The sequence below is a fragment of the Lacerta agilis genome, chromosome 14 (assembly GCF_009819535.1).
Source record: "Lacerta agilis isolate rLacAgi1 chromosome 14, rLacAgi1.pri, whole genome shotgun sequence".
NCBI lineage: Eukaryota > Metazoa > Chordata > Lepidosauria > Squamata > Lacertidae > Lacerta > Lacerta agilis.
In genome coordinates this window covers 21,521,804-21,545,680 of record NC_046325.1, presented here as the reverse complement: position 1 = coordinate 21,545,680, position 23,877 = coordinate 21,521,804, and the positions used below count along the sequence as shown (strand labels likewise).

Genomic DNA, 23,877 nt, shown 5'->3' with positions numbered 1-23,877 from the left:
TCTACAGGTGAGTATGAGACTGTGTGATACTGTATACACTCGTGTGTGCAGGATAGCAGAGTATGGTGTATGTGTTTCTCTACTCAAACCAAATGTTTAATGCTAAATGTTCATTATCAAAGAAGGTCAGGGCTGTTTCATTTCATTATCAAGCTTTTGGAAAATATGGAATGTACTAGAAGCTGCCACCGACACTTTCTCAGCTCACCAATCCCACCTACCCTCCAGCCCCTACACCTGACTAACCCCTCCTCCATTTACACCTCCCTCACTCCCTTGCCTATCCCCTCATATCTTACCCAAACCTCCCTTTTAAGCTTGGCTCCTACCTTCTTCTATACCTTTTTAAGGATTAAATTGAGAATTTACTACCCCAAATTTCTAAATGAAAATTGAGGTGGCATTAAAATGTTTTAAATAATTAAAACGCAGTAGAACACTGGCATTCCACTTTCCCCAAAAAGAAATAATTAAAAGCAGTATACAGTGGTACCCCTAGTTATGAACTTAATTCATTCTGGAGTTCCGTTCTTAACCTGAAACCGTTCTTAACTAGAGGCGTGCTTTCGCTAATGGGGCCTCTTGCTGCTGCTGCGCTGCCGGCACACGATTTCCATTCTCATCCTGGGGCAAAGTTCTCAACTCGAGGTAACTTCCAGGTTAGTGGAGTTTGTAACCTGAGGCGTTTGTAACTCAAGATACCACTGTACAACTAACAATTATGGAAAAAAGAGTACTAAAAAGCAATACAGTAAGACAAAAATAAAGGAATAAAGGAGATAAAGCAATCTAATCCCACATGATTACTCAAATGTTCACTGTCCAGTTGTTGTTGTTGTTGTTGTTGTTGTTGTTGTTGTTGTTTAGTCGTTTAGTCATGTCCAACTCTTCGGGACCCCATGGACCAGAGCACGCCAGGCACTCTCACTTACTCTCTGCATTCATTTATGCTCTTTCTTTATTTCTTCCATCTGTTCATTCTCTAGGTGAACTTCCTGCTCCTGATTTATTCTTGAATTCAACTTTGGTTCCTGAAGGGGAAATTATCTCAGCACTATGTGTGGCTCCATCAGAGGTTTTGCCAACCAGATTTTTTTTCTGTAAAGATGGGGCTCCTGTTTCATTCAAGAAAGCAACATATCAAAATGCTCAATACATAATCAATGCATTGTTGAGGAATGCTGGCCAATATTCCTGTGGTTACCAGCAGAAGGATGCAAAGAACCAAGAGAAGACATCTGCCCTCAGTGTTGCTCAGAATCTGATTGTCCAGCCAGGTAAGATTGTATCAAGGATCTGACTAGGAAGGGACCTGCAAGGGAATGTTGTATGGTGGGATAGTCCTGTTCCAGCTACCCAGTCATGCTATATTCCAGCACAGTCAATTTAATTCTCCACCCATTTGGTTTCTGTTCCCCTACCACAACAGTTAATCATAGTCACAGAGCATTTTCAGACTTCCCTGGAGCGCATTCATATATTTATCTAAATGAAAATAGGTGCTGTTTTGCACCTATGCTACAGATGTTGGAGGACCTGGCCTATAGCATGGAGATGACAACAGTTCTCCAGGGACACTGTTTAATGGTGTATTAAAAATAGGCAGTTCTGTCAGGCAGCTTATCAAAGAGTGATGCTTTTGCAACCTGTAAAAAATAGTCATGATTTATGATTCTAACCTCTAGGGATCACCCTGTGTCCATCCTGTTTCATTTCTTTTGGCACATCGTGTTTTTCTAAAGGTTGCTTGTGTTCTTCTATCCAGCTAAGTTATACTTCGAGTAGGCCCAATGAAATGAATGGCTCTTAGTCACAACTATTGATTTTTAGTTCAAATCACACCCATTTTTATGATGCACATTAATATATAAATTAATGTACACAATTTGTATGCATTCATCAAAATATGCTTTTTATCAGTGCTTTTCAATGCATTTCCAAATAAAATACACATCTTATATTAAAATACGTATTTCTGCGGGCCCCTTTTGTGGCAAAACCACATTACAAAATCCAGAGAAGTGTGTGATCCAATCAGGAGTTGTGTTCTGATCCACAGTTCAGTTTTGCACCACTGACTTGATAGAGCTTTGTTGTTCTTAATGGGTTGTTGAGCCATGCTTTTCTGATATTGTCCATGTTTTTCCCCACCCAGGTTCTCATGATTCCAATGGTAAGTAAGCAGCATTAGTGAGTAAAAATATTTGTTTGTTTGTTTGCCATTTTTAATCTCAACACAAAAACAACATAATGCAATTTATACTCAAACACAATCACGAAAAGTTTGATAGCACTCTTGATGCCAATGTCTGAATTTTTCTTCTTTATTGACCAGTGATTGACATCAATCGAGCCAGTTCGGTATACAGAGAAAAATTGCTAAATATTTTATTTATTCAAAAGATATGAGGGAGAAGTACTGCCTGATTTAGACTTGCTATATTTCAAAAAGTAAAATTCCTAACACCCCAGCCTCCCCCCCCAAAAAAACCAAGAAAAAATAAATACATTTTTAAAAACCCGCGTCTCCAAGAGCCGATTCTTCTTCTAGCAGGGAAAGAAAGGGAGATTCCTTGTTGAGGGTTCCCCCCTTGCTTTGGAGGGGTGGGACTGAGGAGGTAAGTTCTTTTGGACCTGTTCCAGAGCAAGTAGCCACAGGTGCCCTGTTCCCTTTTAGCTGGGCTCCTCGTCTCCTGCTCTGTGTCCTGGAAAGGGGACAATTGTTCTCCTTGAGGAAGCAGCTGCAGCAGCTTTGAGAAGGTAACACAGCAGCTCTTAAGGTGGAAGGACAGCACGGGCAGGATAACTGTCTATATTTTCCTCCCTGGACGGAGCTCAGGGCTGCTCTCTCCCTCTTTCCACCATCCTCTGAGCTCCCCTGGGCTGCTGCACATGCGGAGACGGGGGGCGCAAACACACTTTGGGTCTCCCATGTAAAGGGGGACATTCATTCCGCTGCTCAGTGCAGGGGGGGACAGGAAAAAAACCCAGGTTACCATACATATGGGAAATTCCAGACATCTCTTATAATTCAATTTCCCCACCTCCATACACCATTTTTGGCATCCGATTTCCTTGCATGTACAGAATTTTCCGGATGTATGGCAAGCGTAGCCTTATTTAGATGGGGCTAATTTTGGCTTTGTGAGGGAAACCAAATGAAGTCTCTTTTTTTTCTTTTTTGATCTAATTCAGATTACTCTTCTTTTTTGGGGCAGGGTCAAATCATGAAGTTATATATGGAGTTGTGGTTGGTACCATTCTGGTGTTGGTACTTTTGATCTACCTTTTGGTCAAGAAAGGTGAGTGATCCTAACCTGAACCAATGATAACCTAATAAATAGAGAAGTTAGACGAGAGAAAGACGTAATTATTACAAAAGATAAACAAAATAAGCAATATGAAATGTGCATAGATTTAATGAGTGACAAAATTACACAATGAGACTGGTTGGAAGTGAATAATCACAGTATGTTCGCGTCTTGGTTGGTAGGTAGGTAGAAGGGATGGTGAAGGTGAGATATGTGTTGTATATTTTGTTTGTAATATAATGTTAAGTGTATATTGTTTTGTAATGTATTGATAATTATAATAAAATGTTTAAAAAATGATAATCTTCCATGAAAAGGGTCGATTTTTCAAGTATCAGCAAATCTGATAATTGCGTAGGGGCGAGGAATAAATTCTGTTCCCATTTGAAGGGACCTTACCTAATTCTCACTTACAGGAACAACATGTGAACTGAAAGTCAGCTTTCCTTCAAAACACACACTTGCAACCAAAAAATGCCATTACTCTCTATCTGTGAGCATAGATTTGTGTGTGCATAGGTATGGGAGAAATTGTGCACAAACATGCATATGTTAGCAAAAAGAAAGTACAAAACTGAATTCTGTTAAGGAAAATAGTTTACATCCATTTGGAGGACTGTGCATTTAGAGGAGTGGCTTCAACTGCCACTCCTCCTTCATTGGAACTGCCCCCTGCCTTTACAAAAACGTCCCCCCCCCCAAGCAATTTTTTGATTCACTTGCCTAAGTTTCGGGACAAAGCGCCTTCTTTTGGAAATTCCACCCGGACGTCAATTCCGCTTTTGAAATCTCGGTAATGTTCGGGGAAATCCAGATATATGTCGACCCTAATTTATGATAGTTTCTTTGCCTCTCTTCTTTTTTGTTTTAGTGCCGTTTCTTTGGAGATCTTCAAGGCAGGACAGAGCCAATACTGAGCACATTCCTTATGATTATGTGTAAGATTTTCATTCCTTCATTCGCTTTATTTGTTTGCCACTTTTCCACACACACAAAATCATGCTCAGAGCAGCTTAGAAACAAAGAAAATGGGAATATATTTCAAGCACTACAAAAACAAGGTCATAGTAACATAACGAAACAATCTTTTTTTCATGCACTTTGTGCTTTGTTCAACCCTATTGTTGAGAATGTGTGGGGATTTTTGTTTCTTGTTTTTTACACTTTCTCATAAGCTCTTTCCTGGCTAGGTCCCTGCATCTCCCCACTGCCATTGTTGGACAAATAGCAGCATAAGAAAGGGATTTAGATCAGAGACTTGGCACAAGGGAAGAAAATACATGAATGAACTAACAAAAGCTTTCTGCTGTTGCCTAAACAATTTTACTGCTGCTCTTACCAGATTTTCAGCATTTGTCTCTTGTTTTTCTTAGGGAAGGAACTGTAGTCAAGGACAACAACAGAAACCTGCCCCCTGAAGAAGTTCAGTGTAAGATAATTCTTTTCTCCCTTTGGTCATGAAAACCACACTTACATCATGAATCATGCCACAAGTCTAGCACACAATCAGAGGATCTACGGAATGTTTAGCAGCTTTACCTTTTTTGGTCTAAATAGTTAAGTTTGCAGACTTCGCGAATGTGGGGAAATGCTCTGCAAAAGAGTATATACATGTTTCTGCTGAAAAACTAGGAAGAGAATTATACGCTTCACCTAATCGTGTGACTGTAATGCGTGTTTGAAATATCTAAAATGAAGGATGAAGAACTTTGAATCCAGGTGTAACTTTTTAGTATTGCTATTACAATCCCTTGGAGGCTTCTGTGTGAAAGGCAGAATTTAGTTTTAGGATACAAATACTATGTTCTGGAACATGAAAACCACAAATTTAATTAAGTTTTTAAAAACCCTTTCACTCTCCAAACCTAATGAAAGGTACAGTGGTTTTATTTTGCTATGCAGCTGCATTCCAATGAGCTCAGATGTAAACCCTTATGTCTCAAGGAGAAACTAGATTTTTCTGCAGTTATTTGTAAATCAGTGAAGCTTCTGGTTCACGCCCGCCTACAAAAATTGTAACACATTATTTGGTAGAATGGGCTTATTTATAGAAGTTGTGGGCTGTGGGAGAGAATGCTCTCACTGTGGTTCCTCACCCACATGACGCATTCAATAAGCACGGACACCCACATAGCTGTTTTGGAAGGCTTCTCTCAATGTAGCCTTACCAGAATGGCTGATTTTGAATGAGATACTCATTTCCAGAGAGCTGTTTTTGCAGGCCTATAGTGTACAACTGTTTCTGTTGCCTCCCCGACCTCTTAGTTAGATGCATTCTCAGAATAGCTCAACTCTCACCAGACCCAGCCAACCTGCCTGTCCTGACCCTCGCTGTCAGATGAAGAACTCAAACTTTCTGTTTCTGTCAAACCCTTTAATGCATAGACCTGGGTGATATCCAGGCAAAACAAGAGTAAAGGGGCAGCAGGTGAATTGTATGGCTAAGTGTGAGCTGAGACATTGATCCAAGGAGCTGCACACACCCTGCTACTTCCTTTCGAAGAGTAGGGCAGAAACAAGTCTTGACATAGGAAACGAGAGGTGTTCCTGGCACTTTGGTGAGTGAATGGGGCCTGTGAGGTGTGTTTGTGTCAGTGCTGGCATTTCTGTGTTCACTCAGTATCTGACTGATTCTCAGGCACCTTCCTCTGGAGAAGAAGTTCAATACTAGCAGAACTGCCAGGAGGTGTCAGTGGTGGTAATGGCCCTTGAGGAGCTGCCTGGGCATTGTTGTCTTTGAAGCAAATGATAGCTTCAAGAAAAAGCCTGATGATCAGGGATGAGCCACTCCTAAAAGGTTGATACATGTTACGATTGCACACATACATATAAGTACACATACTTATACACATCTTGAAGTTTAACTGTGTGACTATAACTTTGAATTTGTCTTCAGATGCCACACTTACAGGACTCCTCCAAATAGTGGTGAGTAAAACGTCTCAGCCAAATCTGGGGTGATCTGTCTTAGTGCAGTAGACCATGTTCAATTCTGACTCTCTCTTGTTTATTTAGTGCATTACCCAGGGCTGTTCAGGGGTAGGGAGCTGCCCGGGGCACTTGCCCCAACACTCGGAGGGCTAAACTGGCCGGGGAGGGGGGCACCAGGGGCCTACTGGACTTACACTGTCATGCAAACTCCCTAATAAAACTCCCTCCCTGGGCCTCAGACAAGCCTGGTAATACCCGAAGAAATGGGCTATTGTAGCCTGCCCCATTCATACCCCCTCAGGGTCCACTTATGTACCTGGAATACTGTGTAAAACTACAAATATATTCCAGATATTCTGCATTTGGACAGTTTGGGCAGATGTTCTTGCCATAACAACAATTGGCCCCAAATTACTTCTGCCAAAAAGCCAATATCAGTAGGTAAGTAATTTTTTTGGTTTTTTTTTTAATTTCCAAGCCATCACCACCTGAAAATAAAGAAACAACAGCCTATGCAACCATTACTCAATTGTACATGTAACCTGCCTCAGAGACCTCCAACCTTTCACATGCCGATGCAGCATCCTCACAATGCATGACAATTTATGGGAACTGATAATATGGAAGAAGTTTGGAAGTGCAAGAGCTGGAGGAATTTGGAAGCTTTACAACCCCTGATTTTCTGTTTATTATTTTATTTACTCTTTCCTGCCTCTAACCACGCAAGGGTCTTTTGTTTGGTTACCCACTGTTATGTACACTTAACCTTCAAATTCTACCGTATCATCATGGTTGTGTCTGATTGCAGTTTCAATGGTAATGTAAAATGTTAAATGATGTAACCACAGGTAGATGGAATTATGAAAGTGATGTCCGTTGTGTTGTGTTAATAATGGTATACTTGTTTGTTCAACACAATAAAAATCCCTGGGAATTCTGCTTGCTGACATCCTAGGCCTATAAATATGGGTATCATAGAAAGCATAGAATGGCTGGGGTAACTCAGATGGCTGGCATATAAGTATGTTGTTGTTAGATTTTCCTAGCTGAGCCAGGGCAATGCTTGTTAAATTCCCTGTGCTGGCTGAGCTGGAGATATATCAGCATAAATCCCCACTGGTGAAGCGTAAGCCAGTGTAAGAGTAAAAAGGGGGTGGTAGGGACATGATGGGGCAAGGAGATGCATACATTTATTCCAAATGCAATCTAGCATGATCGTGTGACTTAGGGCCTAATTCTCAAAACTTGGGCCCACACTCACCTGCCAGTTCAGGAAAAGTGGCAACTTATGCTTGCCAGTTTGGACATGACTCAGTTTCATTGAACATAGTGGAATTTCCTCCAGCATGATTATGAATGAAACTAGGTTTCCTACCAGTATCTATACTTTATGTGCACACGAGCCTCTCGTGGAGGTTCTCCACCTTCTCCTGTCCAGTGCAGATTCCCCTTTCTATTTAATTCATGATGGATTTGTCAATGTATAATTGAAATGCTGCCGCCAAAATTTCTTTTTTTATTATTTAAACTTTATTTGACAAACAACATTAAAATTACATAACATCCCACATCCCACATCCCACATCACACCCTAATATACTACTGAACACAACTATACAATATCTGCATCACCAATCACTAATTTTATCAATAACTAATTTACAGAACAGAAAGAAGAAAAAAGAAAAAAAATTAAGAGAAAATAAAATTGACTTCCAATTAAACCCATTGTACTGTCACTTATTTTGGTTATTTTACACACAGCATCATACTATTATTTTGTGTTCCTAATTCCTATCCAAAGTATTTGATTATTTGTCACTTTCGTCTTACAAGAATCAATCAAGGTCTGCCAGGAGATATTTATTGTTACAATGATTTTTCAAGTAATGATTTTTCCATTCCTTGTGTACTTTCTGCGTCGGATATCCTCTGACTCTCCCTGTCATCATGGCCAACTGTAAATATTCTATCATTTGGACCTGCCGTTCAGTTATTGTAGGAATCTTTTCGCTTTTCTAGTTCCTTGCCACCAGAATCCTGGCTGCAGTTGTTGCATACATGAAGAGTGGTCTAACATTATTTTTTTATTTCTGATGACATTATCCCTAAAAGGAAGGCCTCTGGTTTTTTTGAGAATGAAAACCTGAGTAGTTTTTAAAATTTATTATAAATGGAATCCCAGAATTCTCTAAATACCATGCATTCCCACCACATATGCATATAAGAACCTGTACCTTTTTTGCACCTCCAGCAAACTTCTGATCTCTTTTTTATACATTTTAGCCAATTTGGCTGGGATAAGGTGCCATCTATATTGCATTTTCATGATGTTTTCTCTGAGATTATAGCACGCCATAAACTTAATATCTTCCTTCCATAGTTTCTCCTACTGGTCCATGTAAATATTGTAGCCAAGGTCCTGGGCCCACCTTACTATTGCCCCTTTCACTTCTTCCTCTTTTACCTCCCACTTGAGAAGAATGTTGTACATCCTTGAGATATATTTCCCTTTTGATTGTATTAATTCTTTTTCAAATTTAGATGTTGCATTCTCGAATCCTTTCTTTCTATCCATATTTAATCTCTCATTTATTTGAAAATATTGTAACCAGTCCGTCAGATATATCCTTATTTCTTTTAAAAAAAATTAATTTGAGTTTATTATTGTTTTCTTCTAACAGCATTCTATATGTGGCCCAGTCTCTTTTCATGTTTTTTCTTTTTTACAGTCAGGGCTTCTGTCGGTGAGGTCCACAAGGGGATTTTGGGTTCTAATAGATCTCTATATTTGAACCATATTTTATAAAGTGATTTTCTTACTATATGGTTCAAAAACCCCTTGTGCGCCTTCACCTTCTCATACACCAAATACACGTGCCAGCAGAAGCGGTTATCGAAACCCTCTAAGTCCAGCACATCTGTATCTTTTAGAGGAATCCAGTCCTTAATCCAAACTAATCCGTCAACCGCATGATGTAATTCAAAATTGGGAAGGGCGAACCCTCCTCTCTCCCTCTGCTGCCAAAATTTCTTAATAAAACCATCTTTTTGTGTGAAGATCCTGAAATCCTGATAGTTCCTGAGAGTGACTTGTGAAGGCATTGGCACCTTGAAACTTTGTGTGCCCCATGTTGTTTGTAAGCGTTACAATATTCATATGTTCTAACATTATTCACACTTTAACTTTTAGTTGTTGTTTCTGGGGCAGAAGTTTCTCTTTTCACTCTCCCATGTTCCAAAAGGTGCCAGTTGCATTTCCTGGCTTGGAACTGACTGTTGAAGCAGCAAGAGGTTAGTCCTTTGTTGATTGTTTTTGGGTAACAAAACCATTCTGGGCTCAGAAAAAACACACCTCTGTTACTCCCCTTTTCCTTTCAGGTGTGTGTTTGTGTTTCAGAGAGCAAAGGTCAGGAACTGAAAACCACAAAACTAATTGAAAGTGCCAGCAGTACCAAAGCCACCCTTTCTTGGAAAAGGAGTGGTTGTGGGAAATCAGTTTTGTTTCTGTCCTGGTGGATTGAAAGTGAAAACCTCTTTTCTTGTAAGGCACTCAATTCCAGGAAATCAGCTCCTGTGCAGACAGGCTGAATAAATTCTTCTCTTGATATGCGATCAACAGTTTTCTATCTAAGCCAAGAGTTTGGGGGCATGAAGGGACAGAATAAGACGACCTGTCCTTTTTCATTGATACTATCTAAATTTCTATTTTAGCACTTTGACCTCAAACTGAGGAAACTGCTGTGCAAATGACTTATTAGTGGTGTGAGAGTGTGTGTCTGTGTGTGAGAGAGGAGAAAGGACACACACAGAGTGAAAGATGGTCGGAGCAGATTGTTAATTTGCTTTTATTGTATTTTTACTGCCGGGAGGGGATTTTCTGCCTCAGGTGCCAGATGTATAAGCAATGAAACAATGAACGCCAAGTGAAGCACTCTTAATGGGCAATTCAACCTCATATTCATGTGCATACCTATTTGGGCATCTAGAAGGCCTTTATTAACTGAAAAGCATTCCCGAGGGCTTCCCTGGCAGAACAGCTACTTGGACTTATCATTTCCTTGGACTTATCCCACTGCTGCATCAAACCTCGAGACAGAAATATCATGGTGTGGAAGCCTAAGTTAACAAAACAGCTAGAATGCAAATACAAATAGCTTAAATGCATTTTAAGTGAGGTCTAGTATATGTCATGTTTCCCCTGCCTTTGCACTCTATTCCAAGCTTCCTTTTTTGTGATCAGTTGGAGAGAATTTTGCCTCCTGGATTTTCCTTAAACTGGAAATGGGCTTCAACAAGGATGGGGAAGATGTGGCCCTCTGAATGTTGTTGTACTACAGCTCCCATCTTCCCCAACCATTGGCCATGCTGGCTCAAGTTGATGGAAGCCATCAATATCTGGAAGGCCACAGATTCCCCTTCCCTGGGCAAGCTGCTTAATATCTTGAATCTGAAAGATTGGCTGGTAGGGGTGGGCTTTCTTTGGTAGCCAGTTTCCTTTTGAAGGTGGTTTGGGCACAGCCTGTCCTTACTCTCCATCCAAGGAGCCACCTACACCTAAATGTAAGAACTCTTTATGAAGAGTTTGTGTGAATTATTAGACTTTAAGAAGATCAAGGCTGGATCCAGACACATCAAAAAACATTTCAGGAAAATGCGTTGTAAAGCTCACAATGCAAAATCACATTGCCATAGGATCGAACTCTACAGCGCCATCCGGTGTCACAGTGTTATAACGCATTTAGATTGTATTTTGACTAATGTAGCTGAGTCCCAAGTCAGGTCTACTTAGAATCTCCTCTCCCGTTTCAGATCTGAAATTAGAAATGAGGAACCTTTGGCCATCCAGACATTATTGGATACCAACTGCAATCAGACCTTGCAGGCATGGCTATGGTAAGCACTGATTGCAATTGTAGTCAGCAAAAACTGGAAGCCCACAGCTTAGCTAACCCTGTCTTAAAATTGTTCTGGAGTCACAAGAGCACTGCAGCCTAGGTTTTTGTTTAAGCAGTCTGATCGTCCCAGTCTCATTGCTGAATGCTGAGTGAGTGAGTTGTTCACCTACAAATCAATCAACACACAACTCATGCAATTTCCCTTCCCTTTCACTGCTTCCCTTTCAGTGTATGATTAATCATTAACTGGAAAAATCTACAGCAAGAACAACAAACAGCATATCACTTTTCATGCACTGCAAGCCGAATCATGAATATTATTCCACTTTTAGGAGGTAAGATTTTTTTTATATCTCTACAAAAAACCCAGAAAAATTATCCAAAGAGAACCCTAAATAGCATGGGGATAAGGGGTGAAGGAAAATTGGAGAACTACAATCAAAAGGAGACTAAAGTTTGACTCACTTGGGAATAAGTCTCATTCAATTCAATGTAGCTTTCTTCTGAATACAAATGAACAAAATTACAGCCTTAATAACTTGGTGACAGAATAGGACTCCTCTTGAAATCCACTCTCATTCCCTTTCCATGTGGGTTTTGCCTATACATTTTTTAATTACCCAAACTGATGTTCAAATTCTTCTTTGCTTTCATAGCTGTTCTCGCCAACTCCAGGAACAGTGCCATTCACTTGCTGCCATTCCTGATTATGAGTTATTCAGCAACTGGTAAGTATTCTGAGTGGTGTTTTTTTTTTTAAAAAAAAAAAGTAATTGCCTTGGCCAGTTATCTGCTCTGTTTTTACTAGAAATGTCAGCTTTAATCAATTTAATTGGCAGCCACCAAATATAGATTTAATTGGAGGGGCTTTTATTTTTATTGGTAAAGAATATATTAAAGATGACCCTTCAATTTAACAATGAACCTAAAAGTGATACAAAGCTCCTTGAGTGTCTCAAGAAGACAGCTAATTTGAGTTTCTGATCATACATTTAATCCAGTGAATAGCCAATTAATGGGTTGGAATTATAGAACTGGAAAGGGCCTTGATGATCATCTAGTGAAAACCCCTGATGCTCAATAAACCTGTTTTGCGTTCAGTCTTGTTCACCTTTTCCTGTCTATGCAGTTTTGAGCATGCATAGAAGTGATTGCCCTTTCCAATAACTGCTGTTTCAATATCATTCAGACTGAGGCTTATAATTCTGTCCCCAAGCAAGCCTATCTTTTAAGAGCATGGAAAGCAACAGTTACCAGAAAATGTAACTCAAACACTCAAAACAATTCTTCTTTTAACTGGGAATGACTAGAGAATGTTTGCTACATTCTTTGAAATAGAATGGGTTTGAAATTGACAAGCGTTACCTCAGAGCCCAATGTTTTCTCCTGCTATGCAGCTCAGATAGTGGATAACATCATGTACTGAATATTAGAACTTTTTGATTTTTTCAAACCCAGTGACCACTATCAATTCTACCCTAAAACATAGGACTCACTTGTGATTTTCTACAATATGTTTGCTTCTCTGATTTATTTTATAAAAACTAAGTGGTGGTAGGATTGGGTTGGCATGCAGGTTTCAAGACCAGTTGAATATCATTGCTGTATGTAATCAAGATTATAGAAATAAATACAATTTTTGCAGTTTTTGCCCAATTACTTCTTGGTGTTTATGCTTCACACTGAACTATCTTCCTATCTCTTTAGGTAACAGTACGAGCCCTTTGATTGTTCTTGACCAATATGAAGGTAGTGGGATCAGACTTGTCTGCAAATCTGAGAATGTGAGATCTCCTGAGCTTCTGCAGCTGTCATGGATGGATGGCAAAGGACAAGAACTTTCTGCAACTCCCACCACTCTGGGCAAAAGCAGCATTGAAAATTCTGTTCTTCTAGAATGGGGTTCTGGGAGTGCTGTCTCCTGCAGAATCACCAATAAATCTTCAAATACACCAATAGGATCAACTTCCCTTGTAATTGCAGGTGAATGAGAAACAGTGTTGTATAGAAACTGAGGATAAATGTGTAGAATGAACACAATGTTGACCATGAATATTCACAATGCTCCCTAACAATCATATGAACTTTTGGGGGAACGTTGTTAAGTGAAATAAGTTGCCTATGTATATTGAGGATTAGGAGTAAAGAAACAGTAAATACAGTCTTCTGGGTAGGATTTACTTTAATGTTGCTTTTCTACATGGTCCATAGGACTAGGAAAAATTGATCCTATGAAAATTTGAAACATAACAAGAAACATGGATTGTTGCTCAAGTCACATTATGGTTCCACATTGGTCTGAACTAAAGAATTCTGTCAGTGGATGCAGAATTTGCCAGATATCTTTTCTGCTATCTGTAGATATTTATATCTATTTATCGTTGTTATTTTGAAATTTAGTTTAATCTGTGCTTATTGTTTTCTATGGATGAATTAAAAAGGAAAAAAGAAAAAGCAGAGAAGATCTTCTAACTGTTGACTTTGTTCTATTCACAGATATCTTTTTCCCTTCCACCTCCCTGTGCATGGTTGGCTTCTTTGTCATTGCAGTACTTATCATCAATGTCATAATTGTCACCTATTTGAAACTAAACCGTAAGTTTTCCCATTGTTCCAGAACATGAACACGAAGACACAGAGAGTGAGAGACACACACACATTAAATGGGTGTGGGATATCTTTATCATCATATTTCTGGATATGGATAGAGAGAGAGAGGTGGATTGGATGTGCATTAGGGTATATAAAAAACCACAAGCAGAACAAGAAAATTCAGAATATGAAGTTAATCTATAACTAGGTTTATGCCCACTTCCCTACTTTCTGTAGGGGCTGGTTCACATGTCAGGTGTACAACAATTTTTTTTACTATTATTATTGTCGTAGTAGTAGTAGTAGTAGTAGTAGTAGTTATTATTATTATTACAATTATATCCCATTTCTATTCCAAAAAGCTTATAGTGGCATACATGAATGAATGAATGAATCTTTATTTGCATCAACCATCCTCTTGGCACTGTCCATTCCATACTGGCTCTTTCATAGAAGTGTACACCTAAAACCTCAGGAATGACATGTAAGGTAAAGGACCCCTGGACAGTTAAGTCCAGTCAAAGGCAACTATGGAGTTGCAATGTTCATCTCGCTTTCAGGCCAAGGGAGCTGGCGTTTGTCCACAGACAGCATGTGGCCAGCATGACTAAACCACTTCTGGCGCAATGTAACACCGTGACAGAAACTAGAGAGCACAGAAACACTGTTTACCTTCCCACCACAGTGGTACCTATTTATCTACTAGCATTGGCATGCTTTCGAACTGCTAAGTTGGCAGGAGCTGGGACAGAGCACCTCATTGCAGGGATTCGAACCACCGACCTTCTGATTGGCAAGCCCAAGAGGCTCAGTGTTTTAGACCATCACATCACAGAGCCAGGGTTGTCTATGGCCTCCTGTTAAGCATGCACCTGCTCAGAACCGAACATTTATTGTCACATAATGCTTAGAGTCGTTTCCCCCTATAAACAAAGAACATGCATATAAAAATAGAAAGTATCTAAAAAATCTTGTTCTTTATTTTATTTCAGATGATCGTTGGAAGATTGCTTTTTCAGGTAATCACTGTATCACTTTATGGAATGATTTATGGGATTGTGTTAACAGGGGGAATAAGGGGCTGAGCAAAGTCTGCTGGGTGGGGCAGAGTGAAGCCATTCAAGTCCTAACGATGTTGAGGTTCTTACCAGGGCTGAAAGTTTATGCATTGTTTGTTATAAGGTTTGAAGTAGTAATAATTTTATTATTTATACCCCCCCCCCCAAAAAAAAATCTGGCTGGGTTTCCATACATGACATAACAGAGCATGGTTATCAGTTTTTTTATTGCACACCCACCCGATAATTATATATTCTGTGATATGGATTTTAAATGTTTCATAAGTTGATCATCATTTTAAGATTTTGTAAGTCAAATGTTTTGTAAAGGGCACTGAACAAATGTTAATAATACTAATATATCCCTCCCCATGTGCAGAAAATGAAAGGTTAGCATTAGAGGAAGGTAAGCATGGATTTTCTACTCGTCCTTATTAAAATTGCACATGAATTACCCTGAATATGTTTACTTCAGTGACTGGCAACATTGGGCATTCCCTGGCACTGGAATCCCATGGCGTTGGTCCTGCTCTTCCTCACTTGGCTGTCCCCTCTGAGCAAACGGTCCGGTCTGGGACAAGAGTGCAGGGCTGGAGCTACACCCTCCGCTTGACTTGCCCTCTGCATCTGGGGCCAGCACTGTTTATAGCATAGTCCTCTTGGCTAGTTTCCAACAGTGAGCTTTAGCATATTGTGCAGGGGAAGAATATAAGAGTACAGGCCAGTAGATAATATTTATGAACTGAAAGAAAAATGTTTACCTCCCATTCATAATGAAGCGCACAAACTCCCTGTGTATGTGTCTTGGATATCTGTCTAGTATCAGTTGCTGGTTTTCTGGAATATAAAACCAGAACTGGAAGATGAGATACTGCCAGTGGGTCAGATCTTTAATTCCCCACACCCCAAAGGTAGTGTTTGTAGTTGGATGTTACCACTGCTCCCCAACAGAATCCCCTTCTCCTTCGATATATGGGCATAATCCAATAAATGCTAGTGACTTTTAAGGTCTTGCTGATTTGAATGTGAAAATTACATCTGAAATATGGCTTTAAAATCTGATTAATGATATGCTTTTAGCTTATAGCTTTGAAAAGCCCACTCAAAACATAATGAAATTCAGAGTACAGCTCTCTTCCAAATTCCACAGTGCATTCATGTGCATTCCCCCTCATTATCCACAGATGACAATAATATTTCTCTTCTCTCTCTCTCTTTAAGAAAAAGCACAGCTTCAAAGGGAACTAGGTAAGAGTCCCATTCAGTTTCTGCCTGCCATAATGGAACAATACATTGGGGTCATTCATTGTAGATTTCACACAAATATCATTCTATGTTTATGATCCCAGATATAGTTAGAACTGAAGTTTGCACAACTGCTATGGAGATCCAACACTTAAAATTTCACTGTCAATACATTATCATCATTATCATATTTGTTTATATCCTGCCTCTTTCCCTGACAGGAACTCTTGGCAGTTTGCAGATAAAACAGAAACACCAACTTGTACATTTCACTTGTTACACATTTTTAACAATTTAATAACTTTGCTCACCATGTGACTAACTCTCACTCTTTTATTCTTCAGAGAAAGTAAAAGAAGAAACAGAAAAAGGTAATTCCATAGCACTAGCAAGGATGTCAACTAGAAAAATTCTTAATAATAATAATAATAATTTATTTGTACCCCACCCATATGACAGGGTCCTACCTTGCTTGTATTAATAAAATATCGATCCTTTTCATTTTGTTCATTTGCAGAATTCAGGAAAGTGCAAGATAAATTCGGTAAGGATGATTTTCAGTAATATTCAGTAATGTGTTGTGACTGAATGGATGGACGGTGCAACACTCACATATTGTGTTTTGTGTTCACCCAGAGGCTGTTTTCACACATGAGGTTTAAATTGTCTTCATTTCCTATTCCCCCCCCCCCACACACACTGCATTCATAAGCCATAGAATGCACCTGCCAGGTCAAACAACTAGTAGTGTCACTGACAAGAAAAGTGTGTATCTTGTTGAGGTACTTTTTGCCCTCAGATAGGCCCTGGAAGAAACATTATTTTCTCTGCCCAGTGTATCTGTCCAGGAAGGATGTAGCTTGCTGCTTGACTAAGAAGTTATAAGGCATTCCAGAGTCAGGATGCAAAAGCCACCCTCAAAGTGTGCCCCCCTTCAATTTGCACTTTAGGTTTTTTTATTTATTGAAGTTATGCACTGATCGGAGGTCTATAGCTATACTTTAACTTATAAACTACACTTAAGACCTAAACTCAGGCTACATTCAGCTTCAACTGAAGAAGGATTGAGCAAAAACCTTGCACTTCTTTATTTCTCCATGCTTAGTTTTAAAGCCATTCCATCTGATTGGTTTAAACACTCACATTATCTAGGTTTTGTCAGAAGACATTTGTGAAATGGTCGCTGATTGAATAATATCTTCATTTACAGCAAAAGCCGAGCATGAACTAGGTGAGTTGGATCAAAACATGTTTTGATTCTTCCATTCTTCAAATGTAAATTGTTGCACCATTGCAAATCTCACTATTGCCTGTTGTTTTACATTGCAGAGTTCAGGAGGGCATTGTCCTGTGCAGGTATGATCATTTCTGAATATAGAACACCTTTAGCAGTTGTCAGTCTATATTCTCAAGGCCAAATGAGATAGTATAGTATATTAAAGACTTCCTTGCATTTAGTGTGCCCGTTTTTGAAAATACAGTATCTCAGAAGACTAATAAATTATTGTAGGCGGGTGGGGAGTTTAACTCTCTTCCCTTGACCGACTACATTCCTGAAAAAAATCACACCCCCAAAGCTGCTATCTGCATATTCGTTGCTGTGAATGTTGGCACCAACGAGACCCTTCTTCCCAATGCAAGCAGCATCAATGGAGGAGCCATTTTCATCTGGACCACAGCAAAATAAAAAAGGTTAAACTTCCCTTATCCATCTGCTGTGATTTTGATAACTGTCAACTCCCCACAACAATTGCAATCTGCACTTTAGAAATATGCATATTGATGGATATACAGTATAGTGAAAGTCATATCTATTTTGGTCTTCCCTCCAATCTAGAACTACATAAGAATCCCTTTATACAGTGAATTTTTTTTCTTTAAAAATGTTTAGGGGTACTCTCATTTTGACTCAAGAAAATCACAATTTGGGAAAAATAAATACAGTGGATGGACAAAAGTACAAAGATTCACAAAATGTTTAGGGGAATGCATACCCAAGAAAAAGCACTGCATAAATACAACATGGAGAGTGCATTAAATTAGACTCCATATGGTGGTAATACCCAAGGATTTGGTTGAATGTAAGTGGACAGTGGTTTATGAGGTGGGTCAGAGTTATTTCACCATACCACTGCAAGTGGTCATAAGCAATGACCTCGCACAAAAAAGATCCCTGTGTTTAATATTCTTTTTGTAAATGACATTATTGTTTCTTCCTGCTCTCTAGTCGATATCACTCTGGATCCGAAATGCACACATGCCAAACTCATCATCAAAGAGAAGAATAAAGTCAAATATAATCATTCCCCCTTAGAACAACCAAAAGATCCTAAAGGACCTCTGATTGCAGTGGCAAATGAGGGGTATAGTAAGGGGGAGATGTACTGGGAGGTGGAGGTTGGATACAAATGTGAGTGGGAGCTGGGAGTACTTACTATAACTGCAAGAAAAAGGCTAGAAGAGGAGAAGTTGGAAAAGCCACTAGAGGAGGGATATATTGGTATACGATGGTTCCAGGGTAAGTTTCATTGCACTGGAGGAAACAGCCTAATTGATGGCCAGAATGAAGAATGTGAAATTGTAGGTGTTTTTCTGGACATGAATGAGCAAGTGCTGTCATTTTATAATGTCCAGAAGATGTGCCCTATTCGGTCAATCCCTTATCTATTCTCTGAGGAAATGTATCCTTTCTTCAATCCTGGGAGTGATGATAGGTTCTTGGAAGTCCGATCAGTAAGCATCCCTAAATGTTTAATATCCCTGTGAAATAAAGTACTTCCGATGTTTTCTACATGTCACTGAGCCTTGTGTAAGAACTAGTTTACACCTGCTGCTTTGTTTTTGATTATTATTTTTTTTATACCTAATGACTCGCAGTTAATGTAAATGCTCGATTAGGAAGCCTAACTTTTGAAGTGAGGTGCTCTGCCTGTGTTTGCAAGTCATCATTGTTAGATGTTGTTTCCATCAGATGATAATCATATATTATTGAACCAGCCTAAAGTGATTGATGGAGGGAGTGCTATCCTGGAAACAGAAACCAAAGGGCAGGTATCTGTTGCAGGTATTACTAGATCTAGTTCAGAAGAAGACAGATTCATTCCTGAAACAGAAAAAGAAGACATCCTTCATGCTCTTTCAGCTCCAGGAGGAATCAGACACATTTGGGCTAGCTTTTTTTGTATTGATTTTGTCCCTGGAGAGCACATACCACAAGTTACTAATATGTCTTGTCTCCAGATATGCAACAGGTTTGGGGGGTTCCCCACCACAGATTGTTGGATTTTGTTTTGTTTTGCAGAATATGCAGAACATCCCATTGGTCAGCAATTCTGTACATATCAATAACTGGAGAAGACCAGGAAACCTAGTCTATGAAATCTACTGTTTATAGTAATCATTAAAATAAAATATTTTGTATATTGTTATTTTTAAAAAATATATGAAATATACAATATATACAGTATAATATGAATATGTATTTTTCTTGGTATATTAATAATAGAAAAATAAATAAATTTGAAAGAAGATTTATGAAACATGAAATTACTGTTATATCACAGACTGCAATCATCATTCTCATGGTCATCAACTGTAAACAGCACAGCACAGAAGGACTACTTATTTCAGTCATGTCACTACTTTTTTCAGCACAATATGTGTATTGATATATTGGTTATATCTTTGTACCTTTTTCATCAGGTGCTGGAATTTTTATACGGTCAGTAACATTAAGCAAAAATGAGACAATTGTCAGTGGGTTTAGAATCTGGAACTTAAAAACTGCAGGCATATGGTATAACTTCTGGGATGGGTGACAATATTCCTCCTTGAAAAAGCTATTTGTATAGTTTATTCTGATCACAACATTTTTATTTAGATCAGTAATCCTATTAGTGGAAATTTAAAAAACAATGACTAGGGAAAGAACTACTTTTTACTAAAAAGAATTGGGACTTTCACCAAACATGACACCCCTGTGTCAACTCGTTCTCACCCTCTGGAATGTGTAACACAACTTAGCTCTCTCCATGAGTCACTTTAGGGTGAGGAATTGGATTTACCCCATGTACTGAATCCATCCCTTTCCAACACCACCAGCCATGTTTGACAAATGGGTGGAGCCACCTACTTGTCTATCATCTGACACCTTGTGACAGTTTTTCCATTGCATACATGAATTTGAATAAATTTGCAAGCACAGATGGTCACGTATGACTTCAGAGGTAGGTCAGATAGATGTGGCTTGGCCATGTGGCTTTGCAGCCCAAATGGGAAGTCCTAAGCTAGCTGTTCTCCACTGCTGCCCTACTTTTATTTAAAGGACAAGATTTAGATCAGCCCTAAAAAATATAACAGAGGTTATAAATCATGCAGGGAGCCTACACATATAGAGAAACTTCTAAGTGCAAAGGTATGCTCAATGTGATGATGGGTGGGCGGGAATGAGGAATAGCACAACCTTTGAAGCCAAATATTAAGGGAGTCAATGTAAAAGGGGGGAAATGTTGTTGTTGTTGTTGTTGTTGTTGTTGACAACACGCCTTTTTCCATAATGGAATTTAAGGTGGCTTGCAGATAAAACAAGAATCACTAAAAGCATAATTAAAAACAATTAAACATTGATAGAATTAAAATGATACACGTCTATAAAATCTGTTTAAAACCTGCAAATAATTACAATAAAAACATCACAACAACAGCCGTTTCATTAAAAGCAGTCAGTTCTGTTGTGTCGTGGGTTCTGGTAGCAAGAAGTCCAGCTACACGTCTTAGTGAAAACAGCTCTTTATTGTAGGGATTAGACAAGACTGGGGATGGGGGGTAGGGAAAGCTCTATTTATAGACACATTGGGACTGAGGGAAAAGATACATTTTAGCGGGAACCAATAATATTCAAACTTTCCGGCGGGACCCAATCAGGCTGTGGATTGTGATTGTACACTTCAAATTGACCAATAACAATACTTTACCCTGCTGCCAGAATATCTTATTTAATACACAACACTCCCCCGCACCCAGTTGATACTATACACATAATCTTTCAAGTGTTGCGGAGGTCTTCGAGTCCTACCGGATCACCTAACCCCCGGTGTGTCACTCCTTGGACTGTCCGTGGTCAGACTTCTATGGCCGTAAATAAATTCTATTCTGGTAGGTGAGTCAAGATGGCGCTGAGGTAAGACGCACTTGCCGGAGCTCCTTTTGAATCCTCCTTAAAATTGTGTTGTGGCTCCCAGCCTTTCAAGTTTTTGCTTTGAAGATTGTACCAGGGTGTTGGAGTTCATGCTAGGAGTTCACATTGCCGATAATTGTGAAGCCAGCATCGTAAATCAGTTTTAATGAGCAGATAATTGTATTCTCCGGCAGCCTTGGAAGCAGCTTTCGACTCACTGGTTTTCCGCCAGCTCACGCCCAGTTGCCGAGAGGTTTTTTTTTTTAAATCATTTTTATTACCTTTTATTACCTTTTAATCACTGCTATTTTAAACGACTCATAACGATGGGTCAAGGCAAACGACTAAGGGACTGTGATGAGGCTTTGCCCCCCCAAGAGCCAAACAACCAAAATCCGACCCCCCCGTGTCTGGCAAATGGAGTGGCCCCACTGAACACTGCTATATGGTGGAAACTCAGAACCGTTTCTACCCACTAATGTCCTCAGAAACAACGTCAACACCAGAGGAATTGTTTTCACCTCAGATTAAAATTGCAAACGACAAGCCTGGAGGAGAGAGTGTCCCACTCAAGGTGGTACAAGACACCGGAACTGAGGACTGCGCAAGACAAGAACAACATGAACATCTCCATCTTGTGGTCAGAACCCTTAACTGTATATTCAAGAAGATTGATGTGCTATCCTCCCAGCTATGTAACCTCGGGCAGAAAATTGATAACTTCTGGCTAAAGTCTAAGCCAACTGTAGATACGGGGGAATTGAAGTTCCAGAGAACCTTACCCTCAACCAAAAAAGGAAGTGTGATTCCTAAATATAGACCAAATCCTGCACTGAAACATCAAGCACTGTCCCTGCAACCCAAGAAAATCTGCCTAACCATCTGGGCAGGGTCAGCAAGGTGGCTCACTCTGGGTGGGGTCAAAAAGCATCTAAGCAATCTCCTAAACATAGAGACCACACAATGCGATCTTATTGCAGTATTACCTTTGAACCAGCACTTCAGGCCTCAGAAAGTAATGCTTGCGTTTTACTCTCCAAGGATCCCTTCAGTTATCATCAGGCAGAAATCACTCTTGGCTAGGTATGATATTACCCCAACGAGAGTTTTTATGGACAGTAAGATCCACCCCCTTCTACTCGCCGGCCACGGCAAGGAGCAGACTCTGTCGGAGAGGTCGGGAACACCTCGGGACATCGAGCCTCCTCAGCCGGAGGATATCCATCTGCACCGGAACTGGACTTACTCTACGCCCTCACGAGCTCTAAAGAAACCCACCGGCGCAAGTAATCTTCTGACTCCGCCGGAGGAAAGAGAGCTTTTAGCCGCCTTTGGCAACCTCCCACCGAGGGAACAACAAGAAATAATTGATAGACTAGAAGTACTTAATCAACAGCTCATACATGTCCAGAGGAACGGAAAAGTCCTGCTCACTTTTCAGGATAACCCTGTCAGCCCTTCGGAGCCGTGTTTTAAGGAAGCAGGAAGTCTTCCTTACCTTAGTTCAGCTCCTAAACCTCTGCCTCTCCCACTTGAGGGCAAAACCCACCGATGCTTGGCAGACCCAGGTTTTGTCTCACAAGTAGGCTCCTCATCTCCACTCTTGATAAATTTTGACTCGCCCCCCAAGAGCTCCCCGCTGAAGAGTGTAGCCCAGAGCTCCTTCCATCTTAACAATTCCTTACCAACTAATTCATCAATGCCGGAACTGGAGTCCTCATATTCCCCTGAGCGGCATAGACCCGACATACAAACGACACCAGTATGCCAAGCATCCCCAGTACCTTCGCCAGCATCAGGACAGGGGAGTGTGGCACCTACATCAAAAAATGGCCCGGATTTGATTGAAGACCCGGCCGGACATATAAATCAACTGGTTTCATCGGCGATCTTTAGACCTCGCGGTGGGGCAGTCTTAGCAAATCCAGTGGAGTTTCCCACTGAAGTGTCCGCCCATGGGCTAGCCTGCAGGAGACCTGTCCTGTTGCACCAGTCAGAACACCTTACTACCAACTTCAAGACTAGGTACCCCCCGCAGGTGCCAGCCCTGCAAAGTAAAATAACTGACTTTTTTGTGGGGCCTGCCCTGCCCCCTAAGGACACACACCTCTCCCTGAAATGACAGCGAATTGGACGCAACAGGAACTCGCCCCTATCAGTCCTCAGCTGGAATATTGCGGGCTGGAGGGGGAAAAAACTTGATCCAGAATTCTTGGAGTATATTAACCTGTTTCATATCATCTTGTTCCAAGAAACGTGGGAAGAAGAGAAAATGGTTTTAAATGGCTTTGAGCTTCTAGAACTCCCTGCCTGCCCCTCCCTGAAAGGAGGCCGCCCTAAAGGGGGCCTAATAATAGGCATCTCCCTCAAGCTACATTCAAAATTTACTCTAGTACAGGCCTTGCCTCCTTACGCCCTTACCGGGCTGATTGCGGGGGAAAAGATTTCACTACTAGTTACAAATGTCTACTTTCCACCTGGGGGTTCTTCCCCCGAACTTGGCTCTAAATGGGACTCGCTAGAAGAGCATTTGCTCTCATGCTATGTTAAGTTTCCTAATACCCCGGCCATAATAGGTGGCGACTTTAACGCCCGCACAGCAGCAAACTGGGACTCGCTGACCAAAGCCAAATGGTGGGTTACTCCAAACCTTGATAATTATGATC

The 23,877-nt window shown here is 40.2% G+C and overlaps 2 protein-coding genes across 2 annotated transcripts; both read left to right on the top strand.

Moving 5' to 3' along the window:
- The first annotated feature begins 11,336 nt into the window (after positions 1-11,336).
- LOC117057639 lies at positions 11,337-15,102 on the top strand. Its single transcript, XM_033168480.1, has 6 exons — positions 11,337-11,475; positions 11,797-11,868; positions 12,848-13,123; positions 13,637-13,735; positions 14,725-14,924; positions 15,094-15,102. The coding sequence occupies exons 1-6, from the start codon at positions 11,451-11,453 to the stop codon at positions 15,100-15,102; spliced, it is 681 nt and encodes a 226-aa protein (XP_033024371.1). The 5' UTR covers positions 11,337-11,450.
- On the top strand, positions 15,015-19,138 carry LOC117059251 (E3 ubiquitin-protein ligase TRIM39-like). The gene is made up of 7 exons (XM_033170856.1): positions 15,015-15,196; positions 16,012-16,038; positions 16,380-16,406; positions 16,553-16,579; positions 17,246-17,266; positions 17,365-17,391; positions 18,263-19,138. The coding sequence occupies exons 1-7, from the start codon at positions 15,133-15,135 to the stop codon at positions 18,799-18,801; spliced, it is 732 nt and encodes a 243-aa protein (XP_033026747.1). The 5' UTR covers positions 15,015-15,132; the 3' UTR covers positions 18,802-19,138.
- The last annotated feature ends 4,739 nt before the right edge of the window (positions 19,139-23,877 follow it).

What these genes read in the sequence shown, in the direction of transcription:
- LOC117057639 (XM_033168480.1), top strand. Translation starts at nt 11,451, where the DNA reads ATGAATATTATTCCACTTTTAGGAG. An exon ending in TATGAGTTATTCAGCAACTG is followed by an intron (nt 11,869 to 12,847) that starts GTAAGTATTCTG and finishes CTATCTCTTTAG; the next exon opens with GTAACAGTACGAGCCCTTTG. An exon ending in CACCTATTTGAAACTAAACC is followed by an intron (nt 13,736 to 14,724) that starts GTAAGTTTTCCC and finishes ATTTTATTTCAG; the next exon opens with ATGATCGTTGGAAGATTGCT.
- LOC117059251 (XM_033170856.1), top strand. Translation starts at nt 15,133, where the DNA reads ATGTTAATAATACTAATATATCCCTCCCCATGTGCAGAAAATGAAAGG. An exon ending in ACAGCTTCAAAGGGAACTAG is followed by an intron (nt 16,039 to 16,379) that starts GTAAGAGTCCCA and finishes TTTATTCTTCAG; the next exon opens with AGAAAGTAAAAGAAGAAACA. An exon ending in GAAAGTGCAAGATAAATTCG is followed by an intron (nt 16,580 to 17,245) that starts GTAAGGATGATT and finishes CTTCATTTACAG; the next exon opens with CAAAAGCCGAGCATGAACTA.